This window comes from Anastrepha obliqua, chromosome 1 (assembly GCF_027943255.1).
Source record: "Anastrepha obliqua isolate idAnaObli1 chromosome 1, idAnaObli1_1.0, whole genome shotgun sequence".
Taxonomy (NCBI): Eukaryota; Metazoa; Arthropoda; class Insecta; order Diptera; family Tephritidae; genus Anastrepha; species Anastrepha obliqua.
Window position 1 is genome coordinate 41,564,427 of NC_072892.1, and position 23,561 is coordinate 41,587,987.

The 23,561-nt window shown below is 34.6% G+C and overlaps 1 protein-coding gene across 11 annotated transcripts in view; it reads right to left on the reverse strand.

The window, feature by feature from the left end:
* LOC129235624 (casein kinase I) overlaps nucleotides 1-23,561 on the reverse strand; it is a 134,113-nt gene that overhangs the window by 76,515 nt on the left and 34,037 nt on the right. For 3 of the 11 annotated variants that reach the window (XM_054869556.1, XM_054869558.1, XM_054869555.1), the window contains exons 1-2: nucleotides 10,877-11,094; nucleotides 10,031-10,245 (exon numbers count right to left, since the gene is read on the reverse strand). In XM_054869556.1, the coding sequence (XP_054725531.1) occupies nucleotides 10,031-10,245; nucleotides 10,877-10,932 (271 nt within the window). In that variant the 5' untranslated portion in view covers nucleotides 10,933-11,094. Of the gene's footprint in view, nucleotides 1-10,030; nucleotides 10,246-10,876; nucleotides 11,095-23,561 lie in introns of those variants that run through there. The other 8 variants (XM_054869565.1, XM_054869563.1, XM_054869561.1 and 5 more) reach the window with 6 other exon arrangements.

Consider the following 23,561-nt stretch of genomic DNA (forward strand, 5'->3'; position numbering starts at 1 on the left):
CTTGATGGAAGTACACTGGTGGCTGTGCACCTTGGAAAGGCTAAACAAAAATAATTTGTTTTTGGTTTTCTTGACGCCACCTCCTAACTTTGTTCACTGGCCAAAAAATATAAGGCATCTATTTTATTATTTATTTTATTAAATTTTATCACCAAACAGTAAAGTATTCCATAATGAATAAAATTATTCCCTATGATTTAGCTTAATACTTATTTTATTATTTATTTAGTTTATTTATTTATTATGATTAGGTACAATAATACAATTATTATATTTAATAACTAACAGGAGTGCTGGTGCTATTTATAGTGACCCGGATTACACCCAAAATTTAAAAAAAAAAAAAAAAAAATTTAAAAGACAAACAAAATTAAAAATTAAAAATTAAAAAAATGAGAAATTAGAAATTAAAAAACTGAGAAATTAAAAATTAAAACCAGAAATCAAAACTTAAAAAACAAGAATCAAGAACTAAAACAAACTAAAGATTAAAAAAACGTTAAAAATTGAAAGAAAAGAATATTTCCCGTTTTTAGTTTTTACTTTATTTTATTTTTTTCTTTATTTTATTTTTTACTTTGTTTTATTCTTTACTTTATTTAATTTTTTATTAATTCATTTTTTTTTTTGCATTATTTTTTTTTTTTTAATTTTTTGTTTTTGTAGTTTTAATATTTGTGAAGAGCAATTAAATTATTCTCTAATGAAAAAAATTATATCCTATGCTTTAGCTTAATAACTATTTTTATTATTTACATGTAGTAACCCCGAAAACGCTCAAAATTAAAAAAAAAATTAAATTAAACCAAACAAATATTTACCTTTTTTATGTTTTTACTTGGTTTAATTTTTTTTATAAGTTTTTCTATTTTTTTTTTTTTGTTTTTCTTTTTTATAACCAGTGAGCAGCAATTAAGAGAAGAAATTAAAGAATATCGAACTGGAAACATTTTATACCGAATTTACGTAAAAGTGGATTTTCCTCAAAACAGTTTAATGGTAATTTTGAAAGTATAAGCAGCGCGGGTAAATATTAAACATAAAAAACCAGAACAAAAAAAATATGGGTCTCTTAATTTTTTGGCCATGGAACAAATTAGGTGACGGCATCAAAACAAAAATTGTTTAGCCGTCCTAATACATAATAAAATGGCCTGGTTTTCACAATTAGCAGCAATGAAATACATACAATCACACGCCAACCAAATCAACAATCTCCATGCGACCCATCTATTAAAAATTTCTCGCGTTTAAAAATGTTGCAAGATCTCGAGAAAATGGAATAAAAGTTAAGTTGTCACATCAAACCTGCATAAGCAAGCACGCAAAGCGCCACAGTGTAGGTGTGAATTTAAGCAATAGCGCTTAGAGCGAAGACAAGTACGAAATCGATTGTAAAATTATATTATTTCTTTTGTGTATTTTGTTTTATGCAGTACCTGCAAATGTGGTTGGGAATAGCAGCCTGGATAAGCCACTCACACCGATTCAAAGATGTCGTCGTCGATGCGATGAAGAAATATCTTAATGTACAAAAAATAAGAAGGCTGAAAGCAAAAGACTGATGCTATAAAACATTTTTGTTTTTTTTATGTCATGCATATCAACTGAATATTACACCCTCCTCTTCAAAACAGCGCTAGAATTCCTCATCTGTCAGCTCATTCGGAAAGTATGCTGCTTTCTCTTTCACAGTTTCAACGCTCTCACGCCTTCGCCCTTCTAATGCAGATTTCAGCTTAGAAATTAGATAGAAACCGTACAGTACAAGGTTTGGCATATAATGTCGCTGAGTAGAAATGTCTTGACAGACAATACGGAACGTGGGGACAGATTGTCTTGATGAAAATCTCATAATTTGTGCTTCGATAACTTGGATCATTTTCTCTTTATTATTTTAGGGATTTCAGGATGAACACGATGTCCGACTTGCTAACTGCTAGTTTGACCGTCGAGAACCCGGGAGAGGTATAAATTTCCATGAATATTGAGAAGAATTTTATTGACTCACTCGAATTTGTTTGGTTCTCGGTGAAGTTGGGCTCCAGCGAGCTCAGCATCGAGGCATCAAGCGAGCATAAGACGCATAGTTTAAGGAAAACCAAACCGCTCATGCTAGATTTTCACTTTCTTAAAGCATAATTCTATTATTCGTTCACAATAATTAAAAACAATACCAAAAAAACAAACTACAAAAAAATTAATAAAATAAAAACACGATCCATCACATGGTATTAATCTACTTTAAATTAAAATTAAAATTCTTCCCAATGAGTTCAGGTCAGTTAGAGTGACCTTCAATGAATAAAACCAAACACATTGGCGAGTCTCTTCTTGTTACTGTGCAAACGAAAGCTATGGCTATACTGATTTATTTACTGAAGAAAGGAACATTTACATTCGAAAGAATATTCTTCAAGCTTCTTGAGTCTGATTATTTAAACCTCTAACGAACAAACCTAAGCCGTATTCATAATTAATTTTTCTTCTTTTCTATTGGCAAGGCAGTAAGAGAACAGCTGATTTAATTTTTTTTTTTTCTATTTAACTGTTCTCTGCTCATGCTCGTACATTGATCGGAATTCTTCTGTCGATCGGAGTTCTATTGAGTATTATTTACATTAATAGAGTTGCAGCTCAGAGTACATATATATGTATATATTTTAGCCTTTAGAGGCCCTTCAAAGTTAACTGCACTGTATTGGATTTACCTCAAACAATTCTTCAGTCCTTCAGTACTCGGTTTTTATTTTACATGAAATATCTGGCAAAATGCATATACAATTCTTGGCCATGAAAGATGAGTGACATTTCAGAATAATTTCACGACAAAGTTGCACTCTGTACAGCTTGTGAAAAAGCTCTCAACATGATGCTAGCAACACCAACGTTTAAATTGCATTTGCGATTAAAATTTCCTTAAAAGTGACAGCTCCTCGAATTTAAAAATTGTGTGCAAATTGAAACTCTGCGAAAATTTAAAAAATCTGCCTAAAAAGTAAAGTCGCTTAATGTATGGCAACTTTTTATTTCATTATTCCAATTCTTTACTTTAATATAGGAATGCTTTACTGATGGAAATAACCAAAACTCAAAGAAGAGAAATGGAAATAAGATGGTTTTCATCGCCTCAATCAACAATGCCACCAATTCTGTACCCACTATGCAGGCAGCTTCTTCCAATAATATTTTTTTTATTTTAGATTTTCCTGCTGTCAAATGTTCATTTGAAACTCTTTACTCGCATACGCTTTATAAAGGGCAAATACGACCATCTATTTGTTAGAAAGCATTCCTCTTAGATCAGCTTCTCTTCGGCGGCTTCTACGACATGGCCGGAAAAACGAAAACCTGTAATCTTGATGATATCACAACTGCGTGCATAGCTTCTACAATAGAACTGCGGCAATCCGATGCAAGTAGTATATAGAAAGCTCAACTCAGAAAAATTACATCCCAAGCACTCACAACATTGAAGATTATCAGACTCTAAGCCGAACTCTGTATTATGCAGCTGATTATTCCTGGAAGTTACGGTATTTCTTTTGTAACACAAGAGAAAAAATATAGTAACCTCAGCTTACCCTTATTATTTACAGTGTTTCGAATTTCACAATACAACACTCAATAAAATGTGACACCAGCTGAAAGATCAAGAGACAAAGATCGAAAAAGACATGAATTTTCGTGATTCTCAGAATAAGCAAATGAGTAATAAAAGAATGCATAAAAACATGTTGCAACATGAACAGCTGAAGAACAGGTACATACATACATATATAAACAAGCCTAAAAAATAAAACAAGAAGAGAAGATCAGAGACCAGAAAGAAGTAAAAGATAAGTAAGTAAGACAGAGATTACAACAAAGAAAGGGGGAATTAAAAAGAAAAAACAAAAACGCAAACAGCTGAAAACGAGGCTGTTCAGAAACAGGAAATAACACAACAACAACACCAAAACTGCCATAAATAAAAATACAAGTTAAAAGGCCGACAACTCAGGCAAAGTAAGACGAGTAAAATTATAGGCAGAATATGTGCGGCGAGCGAACAGCTATCATGACAGTGATAGTGAACAAAGTACATAAGTATTGAAATTTTTATGTTTGAAGTGGCTTGCAGTAAAGAGCTGATTAATGTAACTAACTGACTACGCACATGTGCATGCACAGGCTTTTGAGAAAATTTCAATGCAGGCTCTTTTCTATGCAAGCTCTAAAATGTTTATTAAACCGCCTTCCAATAGATATTTACAACAAATTTCAGGCTAACTGCAATGTAATTAGACTGGATGTAACTAAGTCTAAGATTATATATATGTATTTATATAATTCGCGCATACACGCTTTATGGGTGTTTGGCTGAGCTCCTCCTCTTATTTGTAGCGCGTCTTGATGTTGTTCCACAAATGAAGGAACCTACAGTTTCAAGCCGACTCCGAACGGCGAACGGTTTTTCATGGCCTGTCGAGGGGCGACCGCTATTACAAAAATTTTTCTTCATGTTGGTGTTTTACCGAGATTCGAACCTACTACGTTCTCTCTGAATTCCGAATGCTAATCAGCACTAACCCATTCGGCTACGGCGGCCTGTCTAGGATCTAGGACACCCAAAAACCATAGATGCTATTCTGGTCTCTGATATTCTGTTTTGACAACTAAGTTTCCGCAACAATTTTAGAGCGGAACGAATAGAAACGCATCAAGGGACACAACTAGTTTCAGGAGCCACGACTATATTTACAGCTGGCTGTGATCTAAACGTCAAGAGAAGTAGCACTCACTGCAACACTCTGCCCAAAACTTTAAGCCTTCATCTATTTAGTCACTGCTAGTGTAGGCTGAATACACAGCAATAAAAGAGGTCGTCATTCTTTCTCTTACAGACTTTACCGCTACTGAACAGCCTAATCGATTTACTCTGACAGCTAAGCTGCTAGTAAACGTTTACAATCAAACGGCGTCACCTCGGAGGCAGCTAACCCATGTACCAGAGTTCTCAGCGAGATAACTTTGATATGCACCAAAAACGTGGTGAGAGTCCATGATCGCACAGGAACTATGCCGCGTAGAATAACTTATTGTACCTTTTTTCAAAGGGTTGGCATTCTATGATCTTTGTCACGTACGGTGAGAATTAGTATGGGAATTAGTATGACGACTATCAGTCAGATTTTGCATGATCCCTTTCTGGTAGATAAAAGGTGTGCTGCGCGTGAATCGCACACAAGTAAAAAGAAAGACCTGGGCAAAGTGTTTTGAAAATTGGTTTAAACGAATGTAAAAGTGTACTGTTCATCAATGTGAATATCATAAAATAAAACCGTTTTCAACCACCAATGTTCATTTTTCCCATTATTAACACGTTGAGTGCCATGTGAGTCCAGGTTGGTCTCACAGTGCGAAGAGACTTTCAGGCCTCGTGGTGACACTTGGTCTCGCGGTATAATGTGTGAGATTTCGGTTTGTGCTGATGTAGCTGCTTCATAGAGGCTATTAGTAGTAGTGTATTCACGCCATACTAGAGCATATTTGCAATATTGTTTATGCTGCTTGGCCTATAGGTATGAGACCAATGTGGCATCATATGGTCTATTCAAAAATTCAAATATTCTATTGTATTATGTAGAAAAAAAATCGTGGCCGGACGAACCCCATTTTTTTGTTGTATGGTGGCACTCAACGTGTTAAGTCAGAAATATAAATAGCAGTCCTCGTCTCCAATTATTATTTTAAAACTTCCTTATTTGCGTTTGAGGTTAAAACATTTTTGAATCGATGTGTGGAAAAGAGATAGTTTGCATTCTATTCTATTTGTTTGGGGAAATCCATTATTTTTGCGTAAAATTTTTGCGCAAAGGGTTTAAAACGGTTTTATGGTCGATCTTTAACTCCTAGGTAATGCTCGACTACTAAAATGCCGGTCAACTTCGGTTATTTCAGTGATTTTAGCGACATTTTCTACATTATAGACATTTTCTTTAACATCAAAAATGCCTGAACGGAATCGACCAAACCAAAAATGTACGTAAATAGCTTTTACGGTATCGGCACCATAAACCCATTCACGATTTCAGCGGCCTAGCTTATATTTTCGCCTTTATCAAAGACAAACTGTAAAATGCACCGAATTTTCTCTTTGTTGACTTCCAGTGTAAACATCCTGTAACTCACAATTGAAAAGAACAAAAAAACAACAGCAAACGAATTGTTTACTGTGAAATGTTCCCTTTGACAACGACCATAAACTTTAAACTGTTTGATCGATACTTGACATGATTTCGATCACTACAGCCATCTATTGAGAAAATAATGGATTTATTTTTCCCCAAACTAATATAATATTTTTAATTATGTTTAGTGCTCGTATTAGCAACAAAAGCGAATAAAGGCTTTTCGAAGCCACGTATTCAGTACACAATAACGAACCATTTTATATTTTTCATATTTTTTATCTGATATAAAAACTAAATTTACGAAAAACAATTTTTTTGTCTCTGCAATATTTTGCATTCTAAAACTGACAAGCAAACCCTTCAATACTCTCACTCATAATAATATTAGAATAGAATTTATAAAATATCCCTAAGGACTACGTCGATTTTTTAACGCCATCGGCACTGACACTAATCGCAGGGCTAAAAATAAGGTAAAAAATAGCCTTGTGGGCAAATAGCTGACTGAAATAACTACAAATGTGCACATGCACTTACAATTAACCACATGTTGTTGCACATATGCACATACATACATTTCGTTTCAAGTAGCTAATAACTAGCGCATGAATCAGTTTGTACAAAAGTAATTAGACAAGGGATTCGCTGATTGCGAAAATCAATATAGCCACGGTAAATGGAAACGTGAGTGGATTACCACTAAAATATGTCAATGAGCATTTGTTTGATGAGTAGAATTGAGATGTATGGATGCATAGTAGACGACCGAATGAGCTGGAGCTGTTCATTGATGTTGACAAGGAGCCAGTTGCAAATAATGTTGTTTCGATACAAGTTAAAGCACTGAGTATTGTTTGTACTCGAGAACTTCTTGCTATTACAGTGTAACCTCTGCTAACGGAGACCCCTTTTGAACGGATATTGTTTTCTATACTTAATCTTATGTATCGGAAGCAGTTACCATTTTTTGAGTGCACCCCTCTTCTGGACGGATAAAAGGTGACTGACGGTAAGTGTGCGCCCAAGAGAGATATCACCGTACTCATGTGGGTATTGAGTTCGCGGTACTCGTATTTACTTGTTTTTCTCCAGAGGATTTTTAATCTGAAAATACATAAATCATGATGTAGTTGTTTGACAACACTTGTACATCGGAACTGGAAAAACGACTTGCTCAAACAGAGTTTCGTACATGGAATATTTGCTATAGTTACAACTTCGGTCTCTCGATTCAATCGTATTCACTTCAGGGACCCTTGAAGCAGTTCAAAAGATTAATTGCCTTCAGAGTTCCTCTCGATTTTACTATAGAACTTCCTTCAAGGTTCTCTTTGATGTTCTTGACAGATGAACTCCTAACACTGGCTAAGAACCAGCGGTATTGGCTTGACCGTAATGCTTCGTTGTATTTTCTAAATTCTACCATTGTGGTCTCTCTCACCCTACGTTAGAGCTTTCAAGTAGCTCGTTTGCATCTGAATCTTTCACATAAAAGATTCAAAACTTCTTCTTTTTTCACGTTTACATATTGCCTAGAATTAGTAAGCATATTTTATTGAACTAAATTAGAAGGCGAATATCAACGTCTGTCAAGCAATCAACCAACTTGAGGAGCCAACAGACAAACGCAGACTTTCAGTCTCGCAATACAAGTACACAGGGGGCGCGTGAATAAACAGGCCGCCAACAGTTAGCCTAACGGTCTAATCAGCTATCACACTGGGGTGTTATTGCAATATTCGTTTATTTTTAAACCCGCAATTATGGGCTATAGTTGACATCTGTATGTTTATATACACATTCACACATATAATCCAGATCAGTAATTAGTATCAAAATAAAATAATGGCATAATCTTGTACCACCACGCGCTACGCTCAACTGTCAATTTAAATTAAGTGCTAATTTCCTGTCAATAAGCTGTATGTACATATATATTTAAATATTTCGATTCTTTTCGAGTGGCTTACACGTGTACAAAACAGTAGGCCGTAAACTACTGTATACAGTTGTGTTCACAATAATAGCAGCGCACATTTTGCAAAGTTTTTTCTATTTATTTTTTATTTTTATTTTTTATAAAAATATAGCCTATACTACAACAAAAACCATAGCACTTAAAGTTTCAAAATGCATTTAAAGTTTCAAAATGTTGTACACATTAAAAATAAGAAATGGCAATTTAAAAATTTTTAATCAGAATTTTTAGAAAAATAGCTTCTATGCAGTTTTATAGCCTATTGAGTTTTGTTACAAGTGAAAGTGATTTAGAAATCAGGTTGATTTTTGATAATTTTGTTTTTCTTTTTTTTTTTTGTTTTTTACCCGACGGCCCTGTACATTTTCTCCATATAAAAAAAATAAGCATTCGAAACACTTGTTTTTAGACTGAAGCCACTGAATCAGTTTCAAATGAAACTTTTATTTGACATACGTAATGACTTTGTCTGTAGAGTCCATATGTAAATCGAATGTTAAATGCAATGTCAGTCTCCCAAATTCAAAATGGTGAATCAAATATATTTTCAAAATGTTTCAGATGAAATGATTCAGTGAAACTCTGGTGGTTAAACAGCAACCTCGAAAACCCCAAAATATACATTTTCGGCACATAACAGAAGTGAAATTTTCAAGACAAACAAAGAAAGAGGGAGAGACCCGAGAGAGAATGAGAGAGAGAGAAATAATATATACGAGTATCTAAATAAATTCACAAAATTTGCAAAACGGAGAAGGGTCGACCGGTGTAGGTAAACGCCGGACACAAACCGTGGCAACAACGCGCACTACTCCGAGCATTTATCACCCGCACAAACCCAGCGATTCCAGGATCGCAGCAACGGCACAAATTACCGGAAGGCAATGCCAATAAATCCGATGCAGGAATGGATAGCACTTTATAGTACGCACAAGCACTAGCCAGGAAACCGAAATAAGCGTCAAAAAGTAGACACCAAAAAAAAGCCTAAAAAACTGGGACCAAAAAACGCCCCAAACAGTAGGCACCAAGGAAGCACTAGCCAGTAAACGGAAATATACGCCAAAAAGTAGGCACCAAAAAAAAGCCAAAAAAATTGAGACCAAAAAACGCCCCAAACAGTAGGCACCAAGGAAATATAACGCTAAAAAGTAGGCACGAAAAATATATTTCCTGAAAGTTTGCACCAACAAACAAGCGCCAAAAAGTAGGCAGTGATATTTCTCACTAGAAATTAGCAACCACCAGGAAAATTTAGAAAAAAATAGGCTAAAGTGTATCTAAGATACATCTAAGGTACAGCTCTCTCTCTCCTTTTCCTCTACGTTATATCTTTTTTCTCTCTCGCGAAACGAAAATGCCCAAAACGTTGCCAGGCCTTGAAATTTTACTCTCCATTCTCGCTCGCATATATTGACTGCAAAAAATATAGTTGATGGATTTCTGAATTAATCAACCTGAACCCATATTTGTATGGCGTTATATGGCGCGATGTCTGAATTTGGTATCCTTTAACCTGATGCTGGAAAAGATCGTGCGAGCCACAGAACTTCATCGCTCAGGCAACATTTTGTATAGGAACGTATAATTACTGGCGTATTCTGATGACATTGACATCATCGGCCCTAAAAATCGCGCTGATGTTAGTTGCACGCTGGTTGGCATGAAAAAGAAATGACTGGCGCACTTTGTTAAACTCGGCTAAAATCGCTAAAGCAGTTATTAAGCCAGTCAAGAAGTAGACCCACATTAAAATTCAACACATATTTGAACTCAGCGCATGAATAAATATTTAAAAATTTGTCTAATCTGTTTCGAGTTTGCGGAAACATTGAAGAGTTAATCAATAATTAAATTTTTTATCTGTAACACTCACCTAAACGCAGTTCTCCGAAATTACCACAGCCAATTTTTTTACCAACACGAAAATTTGGTCCGACCATAAGTACCCCCGTTGAGGCGCCTACAGTTTGGCGGGTGGCATACATGTTGCCCGAACTGGTTGTGTTTCGAGTTCCTCCGCCTCCACCACCTCCGCCGCCGCCACCACCGCCGGCACCTGATGTTCCAGCAGTCTGTGTTCCACCACCACTGCAAGAAAATAGAAAAAATAAACATTAAAACAACTATTAACAAGCGTTATTTCATTGCTATGAACATTTGTGTGTGCAGCGCAAGGCAATCACCTACTACAAAAATTATACGCAAATTTTTCAAAAATTTTATAAATATTTATTGACGATATATTTGCATTGCTTCCAACTTACAGACTGCACCACTTGCAGTCTACAAACAAGAAGCTTTTAGGTGGAGGGAAATTTTTGTTGGTATTGCACGCGAACTGTTTTCACGCGCGATTTATTTTTATTTTTTATTTGCTGGCGTTTTAAAACAAAACGAAATGATGCTGTATTGTTTTTGTACTCTGTGCAAAAACTTTTGCAACACGAAACCTACAAGTATCTCTTGAGACTTTTTATAAATTTTGACGTCATGTGTTAATGAACGAGTAACAACAACACACAATTACAAGACATTGATTTTTATATTAAAATTTTATTACTTTTTGTTTTATTCGAACGTTCAAAATGTTTTTATTTTTCTTTCTTTTAAAGTTCACTTTCGTACACTTTCACTTTTATTTTGCTTTATTCTTAAAACCCAAAGCAAAAACAACAGTGGCATGGTGGTTTATCAATATAAAATTTGGTGATTATCTTACTTATTACGCTTTTTATACGTACTAATTCTCTTCCCAAACTTCCATTGGCGCGTCATGGAGTTAAAATAGAATTTCAAATGCTAAAAAAGATGTGTTTTTGATTTTTCCACCAAACGGATATTTTTGATTTAAGCACGAGCCGAATTGGAAACAGTACATTACGATTGAATTAATTTTTTTGTTTTTGAAATTTGAAGTTCAACTACTGGCGTTAATGTTAAAATCCAAAACGATTTTGAGGGAGTTGAAAAGTGAGTTTGCGGCGCAAAATTTCGGCTCTGAAATTTTTTACAAAAGATTCAACAAATTGTGAGGTAAAACTAAGACGAATCTGTTAAAGGTGGTATCGGTAAATCAACTGATTTGTTTTTTTTTCTTGCGCCGTGTCCATGTGGCTGTCAGCCCAGAATGAAACAAAGCGAATTCATTCTTTGTTTTCTACTTTGCCAATCAAACGTACAAAACATTGTTGTTGGTCTAGTGCTACCACCTTTAATAAATGCGCCTTGGGTAAAACAGAGTTAAAAAAATTTAACAATTTCAAATCTCAGTACCTACGTGAGTAGCTTAAGCAGAGTGAGCAAACCGAGGCCAATGAGAGTATTCACTGAGCTCAGAGTAAGCTCGTTTGGGGCTTTATTTATTTGAGCTTTGTTATGCTCGGGGCCTTCTAGCGCACAGCAATATTCTGCGACTAACTACCCTTTATTGAATTTGCCTTTCGCACGGCTCTGGTGACTCTCGGAAATAGACATGCTCATAGCGGGAGTCCGTGAAACAAAGCATAACAGTGTTCACGCTATTAATTTAACAACTCAAAAGTCTTTTGAGAGATGTACCGGTTAACTAAGCAAATGAAATGATAAAAACCGTTCTGACGGTGGCCAGTCAAAGACTGTGACTTCAGCGTCATTTCCGAAACATTTACGGGGAATGTTTATTACGCCACAACAGCAACAAAAAGCGCTACTTGATACATACAACTACAATAAAGATGTCAGCAGATGATACCATTGTGGTCTTCGAGTAGTTTTGGTAGCATTTGTTATTTCCACAAAATGTATGTGAGTAGCCCCAAAAATTATTTAAGCGGAAACAAGCACTCAGACGTGAATGTCAATTTTACTTGATCTAAATTTAATAACAGGAAGTGTGGAAAGGGAAAATGGTGGACGAAATGTGATATTATAAGGTTATCTCATGGTGAACAAAATTCAGAAGGTGTGGCCAATATCAGACCGTTAACTGGCTCGCAGCGAATTTGAAAGAATCAGCTGACGGGGCCATGACAGCGATTTGTTTACAAAAAAAATCAACATAGTTTTCGTTCATGTTGCTTCGTTGCCGTCTGAACACCGACTGATTGGACGAGGGTGTGAATACGAATGAAATAAGTGGTCAGAATTCTGCTGTCGGGCAACAGATAATGTGGCAGCTGAGTTACTCGCTCAATTTCCTTTTTCACCATAGCTGAAGGCGAAAACTGGTAATCTATCACCTTTGGGTTATCTCTCTTCTAAACTTCCGTTAATGCTTGATGGATCTGAGAGGTGTGTCGTTGAGAAGGCGCCTGATTCTTAATGCAACCTTTGAATGATATTCTTTCATGGCAGAAATATACACGGAGCTTTGCCATCGGGTGCAGTTTTGGTGCCAGAGCTATAATTTCGAGAACCACAAAATGGTAGTCACGCACAAATCAACTTGACTGTGGCAATTGTTACTTAATGCATATTTTTATATCTTTTCTTGTGAACCTTTTAGAAAGTTTAAAGCTGTCTAAATGCACGTTTATCGTCTATTCAAATTTTTATATTGGCAACTATGTTGTTGGGTAACCTCTCACTTATTTAATTTGTAGTACTATTATATGTAAAGCTATCTGCGGATGAATTTTAGTGTAAGCACGCGATATTTAGCGAAGGTATATTTATTGATTAAAGTTTTTGAAACAAGCCACGAGGAGACAAATCATTTCCTTTTATTATAATAAAACAACTCGCATATCAAACGGATAACAACAATAATCATTATCTCAGACTAATTGCGCGGAAACATTCGTCAAATTGGCGGCACAATTACGCCTGTAGAAAATATTGTAGAAATATTAATAGGAATTTTGTTATGAGCAAAAAATTTATCAATCCAGTAGATGAAGCGGAAAATCGATAATGATATGAATTATTTAACGGAGAAACGTAACCAACAGACATAAATTACAAAAGGCGGTCAACGTGGAAATGGATGAAAAAACAAAACAAAAATAATATCAATTATGGAAATTGAAAATTAAAACGAAACTGCGAAAGATTACTTACATATGTACATAGAAAGAAGCCAAAGGAATAAGGAAACGGATAACGAAAGAGGGGAAAGTGCTTGCGCGCTACTGGAACTACGACAGCATAAGAAGTTGAGCGGCATACGGAACGAAAATTCTCCAGTTGAATGCGAGCATGATGTACAGAATACAAGCGTAACGCCTATCTCGTGCTGCTATTTCACTCTCAGTGAATGTGACAAAATCGCTAAGTGTGTGACGTCACACTTGTGCACTTTATACGTGTGTTGTTTGTGCAATGCTTTTTCTTTTTACATAGTTCTCTCACGAAGCTGCACCAGTGTGACGTCATGTCTCTCTCATCGTGGAATGCGAATACAGGCAGAGTAAGTAGTGAATTTCTTTAAAGAGAGCTTTCGCAAATTTCGAAATGAAGTATGAGAAGAGGTTAAGAATAGATTGATAGGCATTAATGAGCCTTAAATTAATTATAAACTATACCATATAAAAAATAAGGAAACTTTTTGAAATAAAATATATGGAATGAAACAGTAAACGCCGATCGATTGTAAAGCAAATAGAAGACTGTATAACAGGGATATTTATGCAACCAGCTGTTCTAGTTAACACATATGTATGTATTTTTGACATGTCTGTTCAATATATGACTAAAATTACCATACAAAGACCTATAGCCTATTTCCATCCTTGACTACAGTTAAATATCGCATTTAAATGCGAGCATTCCCAAGCGCACTTGTTTTTGCATCACAGCTCGTAAAATCTTTTTCATACTTCTGTTGGCCTAGCAGAAAATGTTAGTGATGGGGCATACTCATAAATGTCAAGATTTTAAGGAATACTTTCAGGTGCCGCCAGAGCCGTACTTATGCTTGTTTGAACAAACGAGGAAACTATAGCTATGTTGCTCAATTTTCTTATAGAAAATTCATTTTGATGTTACTTTTCGCAAGCATATAGCGAATAACAAAAAAACCGCAAAAAGCTAATCAAAAACATGAAACTAGCAGACTCCGCCGTTTACTTAAAAACTGATAACCGTCTACTTTCAGTAAGAATCGAATGTAAATAAACACCCATTCCAGTGGCAAGGCATGATTTTATTTATTTTGCATTTACTTCTCAAACTAAACACAGCCATTGCAATATATGGAAAGTTATTTCCAAAATCAAAACTAGTAAAAAAAGAAATACATAGACCGCATCGCCCAGTATACGGCAGGTTAAGGCATACTCACTTCATGTACAGTGGCTTTGCAAATAAACAACGCAACAACAGCCACCACTCCGCACGTGACTCATGAGCTATTTGATGCATAAGATTTTATCTTACAACTGTATAATATTCAACTAGCACAGAAATTGAAATCATTGCGCCATAGTTTGCTGCGTAAATTCAGTGAATAGGCTGAAAATTAACTAAAAGTTGAATCGGATTTTTACTGCAACATCATAATTAGATATGAGACTCATTCATTTCGGGGAATGGGTAAATGAATAAGCGTAGATAGATAGCAAATGCATCCACAACGAGTCACTGTTTGGTGCGGTTTTTGGTCTGGCGGCATCATCGGGCCATTTTTTTTTCGAAAATGTGCGAGGAGACGCGGTTACAGCAAATGACGAGCGTTACCGTGACATGCTCAACGAGTTGTTTCCAAAAATTGAAGAGGATGACATGGACGACTTTTGGTTTCAACAGGACGGTGCAACTTGTCACACTGCCAAAGTTACACTCGAACTTTTGGCTACCGTTTTTGAAATCCGAATAATCAGCCGAAATTCCGATATCAATTGGCCGCCTCGGAGCTGTGATTTAAGCCCGTTGGACTATTTTTTGTGGGAAGCCGTTAAGGACAAATGCTATGCGAACCATCCAGAGACGATTGATGCTTTAAAACACGAAATCGAAGTTGCCATTCATGAAATTGGAGCCCAAACAATCGAAAATGTGCTTAAAAATTGGGTTGATCGAATGGCCTACTGTAAAGCCAGTCGTGGCAGTCATTTGAATGATATTATTTTTCATTCTTAAATGACAATGTTCAATCTTCAAAATAAAAAAAAGTTTTGATTGATTAGTTGTTTTTTTATAGCCGATTCAAAAAGCACATTTTACATAGCCCACCCTATATAATACGGCGCATTAAATCATGACTTTATTGGGATGAACTTTTGGTGACAGTCTCTTCTTAAGAAATGAACCAGCCAGTTCCTCATCTGGGTCATGGGGTGATCAAGATCGTCATGTGATATATCGCGAGATAGAGGCATTCTTGGATACTAGGTGACGATTCTTAGATCGTTTCAAATGAACTGGATACAAAACAGCAATCGACAGTATGTGTGCTCTAAGTTGAGCTCAACCCAACAAAAGTTGTGTACGGACGAAGCACCTCAATGCAAATGGTCGCTTGTTTTTTTTGGAACATCTGGTCATGCCGCAACTGTACCTCTAGAGAAACTTAAAACAGTATATACGGAGTGGTATACAACCATTTGTTGGCCAGAATTTTTCGGAAAATTAAGGAAAACCAACTGCCGAACATAAATCAGCCTTCACCGAGACAAAGCAAACTCTCACGTATGGGCTCACATAAGCGAGTTTTTGAGCACTTGAAAGATCGAATTAATAGGCCATCTGTCTGACAGCACTGATTTGGCATCAAATGATTTTAACGTTAATGTTTTTCAACGCCTGAATAAGCTGTTGAAGCCTTTAAACAGCTGGTTTTGGAGATATCTACTTCAGAGTGGCAAAAGTGTTTTGAAAATTTATTTAAGCAGAAGTGTGTTGTCTTCCAAGGAGAGTATTTTGAAAAACAATAAAGGCATGCTTACTATTATTTTACTGTATTTCCATTATTGGGGGCAAAATATAAAAGTCAACCCTCGTATTTAGTATCTCAAAAAAGAAGCATGCGTTAAACAGTAAAAAAGCAGTATAAAAATGTATAAAACTGTTTGCTTACTAAAATAACACCAAAGAAGAGCTATAAAAAATTAATAAAATATTGAAATAAAATAAAAGGCGATGTCATTAACATTTTCAATTGATCTGCCGAATAAGGGTTTTTCAATAAGGGCGGGTAGATGTTGAAATGGAATAAAATGGTGTTTGCTGTGTGGCACGTAACGCCGTCCTGCTGGAACCAGATGTCGTCTAGGTCCATATGGTTCAATATGGGCCATAAGAAATTGGAAGTGCCACCACGTCTACCGAAAAATGGGCGCAATGCGCGCAACGTTTGCGTTAATGAACACTCATTTTGATAATAAAGTTTTATCATTTGAACATGCTGTTGAATCGTGTAACTTGCCATGATGATTTGGCATAAACAACTGAATAATATACAAAAGATTTGGCAGAGTCACCAAAACAAAATGGCTGCCACAGGGCGCCAAAATCGACCCGCGCCAATTGAAAAACCCTTTACTTAAATAGTAGACTGAGTGTCAAAAAAGACATGCTGACGAACAGGCAACATTTGCTGGCCAAACAACAACAATTGGCGTGAGAAGCAGCAGAAGAAAAATTTACAAAAATTACATTAGAATAATATGTGCAAGTAGTTAGTATATACGTGTGTATGACGAAATTACGTGAAAACTTTAAGAAAAATAAAAAGTTAAATATAAAAGTACCCCATATGAATAGGAAGCAAATCTCACCATGCGGTTGTTTATAGTTCACGCGAAGCGAGCTCTGTGACACTATGACTGTTAGCGTCGATGTTGTGATATTGCGCGCAACAAAAGGACAATGACATTTGTGCCACACACGGACGAGGGCCAAGAAGAAGAAAAGTGGGGAATAAAAGAAGCAGAAGAAAAAGATGAAAAGGAAAAAGTATACAAGAAGGCATACCAGTAGCAATAGCAAATGTAAGTATAACCGCGTTCTCCACCAATAGTGCTAAAAGTGCCATACTCGACTTTTTCCCATTTACGCAAGCCTCAACACAAACACTGTCACAGGCCTATGTGGTTGTGCTCGTTGCTGTTGCTATTGCTGTTAGTACAGTGCCAAGCTGTATGACTCATAGCGATTTCTGCGCCACAACGCGTCCGCAATGGATGGCAAGTGTGGCAAGTAGGCAGGCAGGCAGCCAGGCGGCAAGACAAAGGAGGCGCGTATTTTCAACTCCATACTTTTAACACATTTTCAGCACATGAATATCTCTGTTTGCATGCAAACGCATATAAAAAATATTTATAATTGTATGTATGTATATGTAGGCAAGTGTATTTAGTAGTTGCATTTGTAGTAGTTTTTTTCATGCCTTGTGTGCGCAACATGAGGGCCTGTTAGAGGCGGGCAAGCGATCGGTTGAGCAAAAACGCTTAATTGCGTTAAAATGCAAACGAAAGGGATTACAATTAACACAAAAAGCTGAGTGTTGAGTGCATAACGATGTGAGCGACATATCAAGTGTACATATGTATGTACTCGTAAGTGCAAAAGCAAAACTATTCAATATTCATGTGACAAGCTGAACGAAGGCGAATGCTTAATACAAACCTAAACATGCAACCGAGAGATGAAAAAATGAAAGCACACACGACAACAAAAAATACTTAAAACGTATGAACTATGAGGTGGAAATAAAATAAAGTAAAATTTAAAAAGCAAAATAAAGTAAACTTAAAAACAAATAAAACAAAATAAAATAAAAGAAAATAAATTTAAGGAAATAAAATATAAGAGAAATTATAAAGAAATAGTGTAAATATAAATTTAGAAAGAAAATTATAAAGAAAACAACAAAGTGAGAGATACAAAAGAGAAAATAAAGATAGATATAGAAAAATAAAGTTAAAAATATGGATAAAGATAATGATAAAGAGCAAGATAAATATAAAGATAAAGATAACACTGAAGATAAATACGAAGATAAATTAAGGATACAAATATAGATAAATATAAATATGAAGATAAAGATAAAGATAAATATAAATAAAACAACTACTTCAAAGAAAAAATATAGTTAAGTATACAGATAGAAAGGGGGACAGATGAAAATAAAGATAGATACAAAGATTAACATTAAGATAAAGATATGTATACGAGGAGTGTTCCAAAAGCATCGCTAATTTTGAATTTTCGTATATTCGAATTTCGAGTTTTACGTATATTCGAATTTCAATTTTTTTGTGGCGTTATGTAGGTACTCATGTCTCTCACTCATGCCGACGAGTTCGGCCATTTTGAATGTTCAGTTAATTGTTGGCAGCTGCTTTGCTTGCACGTGTTTCGGCTCGTCTTCGATTTTTACCTATTCAAAAAGATGGATCAAAGAACCTGTATCAAATTTTGTGTGAAAAACGAAATTAAGTGCGCGGATGCATTCCGAATGTTGACTGTGTCATACGGAGAAGCTACTTTGGACCAAAGCAACGTTTATTGGTGGCACAAAATGTTCTCAGAAGGCCGAGAATATGTGAACGACGAAAAGCGTGCCGCACACCCGAGCACTTCAACAACAGACGAAAAAATTGATGAAGCCAATCGATGAATCACCGTTAGAGAAGTTGCTGAGGATCTAGACATATCGATTGGCTTGTGCCATTCGATTTTTTTCAATGATTTGGACATGAGACGGGTCGCCGTAAAATTCGTATCAAAACTGCTCAATTTCGACCAAAAGTAGCAACGCATGAACATTGCTAATGAGATGTTGGACTTTGTCCGCGACGACCCAATTTTGCTCCAGAGGGTCATCTGGTGACGAATCGTGGGTTTATGGTTTTGACGTGGAACCAAAGCTCAATCATCTCAATGGAAGATGCCGCACGAACCAAGACCGAAAAAAGCGCGCCAAGTTCGGTCGAATGTAAAAGTTTTGCTTACCGTTTACTTCGATTGCAGGAGCGTTGTGCATCATGAGTTCTTGCCCCTGGGTAAAACGGTCAATAAGGAATATTAGCTGCAAGTTACGCACAATTTGAGCTAAGCAATCTGGCAGAAACGCCCGGATTTGTGGAAGAACAAAAATTGGCTCTTGCATCACGACTTTTTGGCCAAAAACAACACACTAATGATGCCACAGCCACCGTATTCCCCAGATCTGACCTCGTGTGACTTTTTCTTGTTCTGAAGAAACTGAAGAGGCCCATGAAAGGACGACGCTGCGCTACGATTGGCGAGATAAAGACGGCATCGAAGGACGAGCTGAACAAGATAAAAAAAAGATTTTTTGAAGTGCTTCGTTGATTGGAAAAAACGTTGGCACAAGTGCATAATATCTCATGGAGATTACTTTGAAGCTAAGTATACAGATAAAGGAGAGATATAAAGATAAGGATAAAGATAACGATGAAGAGAAAAAATAAATGCATAGATAAAAACAAAGTTAAGCATACAGGCGAATAGGAGATAAAGATTAACATACATATATACATAAAGATACAGGTACATATAAAGAAGAAGATACAGAAAAAGATAAAATTGAAGACAAAGACAAAATTAACTTAAGAAATAAATTTTAAGAAACAGTTGCATTTAAAGTAACTACAGTTAAAGTGAGAGTTAAGGACATAAATACAAAACTTAGGATTAAACTAACCAAGGCATAGATAAAAACATAAATGAACAAAAAAGTTAAATGAAAAGATGCAAAACAAAAAGAAAAAGGAAAGATATATTGTATATATATATCCGACTCCGAACGGTAGATATTTTTTATGAGGAGCTTTTTCATGGCAGAAATACGCTCAGAGAAAACTTTTTCTTCATTTTGGTGTTCACTGAGATTCGAAGCCACGTCTTCCGAACGGTAGTGACACACCAACCCATTTGACTACGGCGGCCGAAAAGGGCCCTTCGGGTATCAGCTTGCCTTGAACATCCCCAATGTTGCTAGGCTGAGATTTAGATACCGCAATGTACATTTCCTCAATTCATATAAGGGGCTAAAGAAATTTTAGTTAGACTTAGAAATTGATTTTGGTCAATCCCAACTTAGCATTTGAGGTGATTGAAAAGTGAATAAACGCAAGGCTAGACTATTACCATAAGAGGAGTAAAAATGAAAAAGTGAAGTTTAACATAATTCTCAATGTACTAAATGAAAAAGATAAGTAGGTGAGCCACGCCCACACATGAGCTACATTAACCGTTTCTCATTTGTCCATACATTTGTGAAAACTTCAAGGCAGTTCCTTACTATGCTGCAGAATAGTAATGTGTGTATATATAATACATATGTATATATTTCGCAACATGTTGCAGGGCAACATTAAGCGACTAATCAAACGAAAACGTGACTGCCAATTCGTGCAGGCAAAACAAGAGAACAGTTAAAGCCGATTAGAATGACAGCAGTGCACAAAGTGTTGAAAGTAGGTTGCTGGCGCAAAGATAAAATAAAATAAAAAACAGTACACATACTTGTATGTAAATTAGTCTGTGTGTTATGAATGAAATGTAATGACAGCTGCTGGTAGCAACAAAGTTTAAGTTAGGTAGCTGAGCTGATGATACCAATTTTAATATGCAAACACATTTTCGTGTAACAATTAAAGTAAGAAAATTAGCTAAGAGGAAAATACAAAACAGAGAAAGCAATTGGGCTATGGGAATGGAAACAATGAAAAGTTCTATGGAAGTACCCGTACTTAAAAAATAGACATGTAACAGGCTATTCAATGGAAAGGGGATATCTATTAAGCTGTGACACTTTAAAATAACTGTTTCAAGTTAAAATTATTTACAAGAAATAAAAAATTAGAACTTTTAATATAATTTCTCCTACTTTAATATGCACTTTAATAGAGCTGAATGACATTTTTATTTTATTTATATTTTTTACTTACAGTACGTAATGTAAGCTCTTTCCTTATCTTGCAATTCAGAAATACTAATACGGCATTTTCAAAATCGCATTGCTGAATCGCTGAATCATGCTGAATACAACTATGTATAACTATAACCATATATAATTCCATATGGTTCCGCGCGTGAGCAAAGAGCCTCTGGTGAATACAACTATACCTGCTTAGAATTAGACAATTTTCGTTTTTTGCTTCATCTCAAGATAAATAAGCACAATTCAGCTGCGGTCTATTACATTCAGCAGCAATGATTTCTTATCATATACCACAACTGCAATTTCTAAAGGTTTTTTTTAGTATGTTGAAAGAATGTTTTTCGAAAGTATTTGAAAGTCAGTTGCCGCACTCCTGGCAAATCTATTTTGTAAACTTTTTTAGCATTTTAAGAAATGGAAAAATGGGAATATTTAGTAAATTTGCTATCTTAACACCTTTAAACAGCGCACTCGGCATTCAGCAGGTATTCAGCGCATACTCAGCAGAGGTTATAATAACAAAAATATGAAATTGTAACTTATGCACGAATATTCTGCCTCATTAGATACATTTGGGATATTTCTATATTGCCTACTTTCGTCCAGTACTTAGTCAGACAACTCACAATAGTAATTTATAGATCCCATATCGTTTCATCCGGTATTCAGCACTTATTCACTAGAAAGAGTGTTAGTAAAAGTTAAAAAATTTGTTCCTATCATAATCCCGTGCAACTTAGGATTTTGTTAGAAATTTAAAACTTCATGGAATCGAATTAATTCTATATTTATTAGTTAACTTATCTCCAATTTAAATTTTCGCTCTTCAATGTCACCACTCGTCAATCGCTTAGCAAAGATTCATTCAGTAAAATGAAATAAAAGCAGCAATAAATCGGAAAACACATGACCTTAGTTGACGACAATGACTCTTGATGTACATAGCATCACGCCCACGCCTGCTCGCAGTACACCAGTAAAAGATCACATACGCCTAAACTATGACCATATATGTATGTGAAAATGTATATAAACATGTTCACATAACTTATAACATACACATACGAGTACATATGGATAAATAGGAAATGAAATACCATACATCATTTTACAAGGTTTTCAATTCAATTAAGTGGCTTACATATCTTAGCTACAACAAACTGTTATCACAACAGGTTAAGATAGGTTGAGGTGGTTGTCGATTGGCTATACTGGTACATCTATGTCTGTAGTTCGGCACATAGTGATGCCTCACGTATCAAGTAAACTTTCTATGTGCTGTATCCTCAACTTAGAGGAATCACTCAAATCCTCAAATAATTCGGTCTTCGTAACTTTTCCTGTCTATGGAGCTCCTGCATCTTTAATTTTGCTCACATGAATTTGGTCGTGTTACAGAAGATGAGGAGAGGAGAAAAATTTCCTATGTACTGAGATTGAAGGAGGCGAGCAAAATATCAAATCGCTTCTACGATTTCTGTACTGCCGGCGCAAAAAACTTTCGAAGGCAAAAGCCTCACAAAGAGATGAAAAAAATATATAAAAAAAAAATAAAAATATATAAAAAAAATTAAAATATATAAAAAAACATAAAAATATATAAAAAACATAAAAATATATAAAAAACTTAAAAATAAAATTTTTATATTTTTATTTTATAAGTACAAAAAATATTCAGAAATTAAAAAAAATTAATAATAAAATTAATAAATACAAAAATATAAAATATCCAAACACAAAATATTAAATACAAAAATTTAATTAAACTATAAAAACATTAATATAAAAAATAAAATAGAAAAAATAAAAGTAAAACTACCAAAAAATAAAATGGAAAAATAAATATAATAAATAAATATATAAAAAATAAAAATAGCCTATAAAAAAATAAAATATAAAAAACATAGTATATACCAAAAAAAAAATAAAAAATTTAAACAAATAGAAAAGAAAACAAAAAAAAAATAGGAATTAAAAAAATTACAAAAAAAAAATAAAAATAAAACCAAAAGCAAAAATAAATAATATTACAAAAAGATTTTCGATCACAGGACTCTGTAATAGGAAAACTGAGTCACATTAAACTTTTTAAAACAACATTAAAACAAAAACTAAATAAACTTTGGAAAAAAAAACAAAAAAAAATATTGGAAAAAACAATAACAAAAAATGGAAATTAAAGTAAGAAACCAAAAACCGAAATGCACATAAAAAAACCAAGAAAAATATATTAAAATTAAAACTTAGGCAAACAAAAATATTATTATTTATGAAAATTTTTTATAAATTAAAAAAATTTAAATAAATTTAAAAAAAATTTGCATAAATAAAAACAAAAATTAAATTAATTAAACATTTTCATAAAAAAAATTAAAAAAAAAAAACAATTTAATAAAAATAAAATACAAAAATATTAAATAAAAACAAAATTAATAAATTTGAAAACAAAAACAATATTTACAATAAATTAAAAAAAAAAAAAACAATATATGAAAGATTAAATATTTTACGCACAAAAATCAGTATTATTTAAAAAAAAAACATATTTTAACCGATATAAAAAGAAAAAAATTTA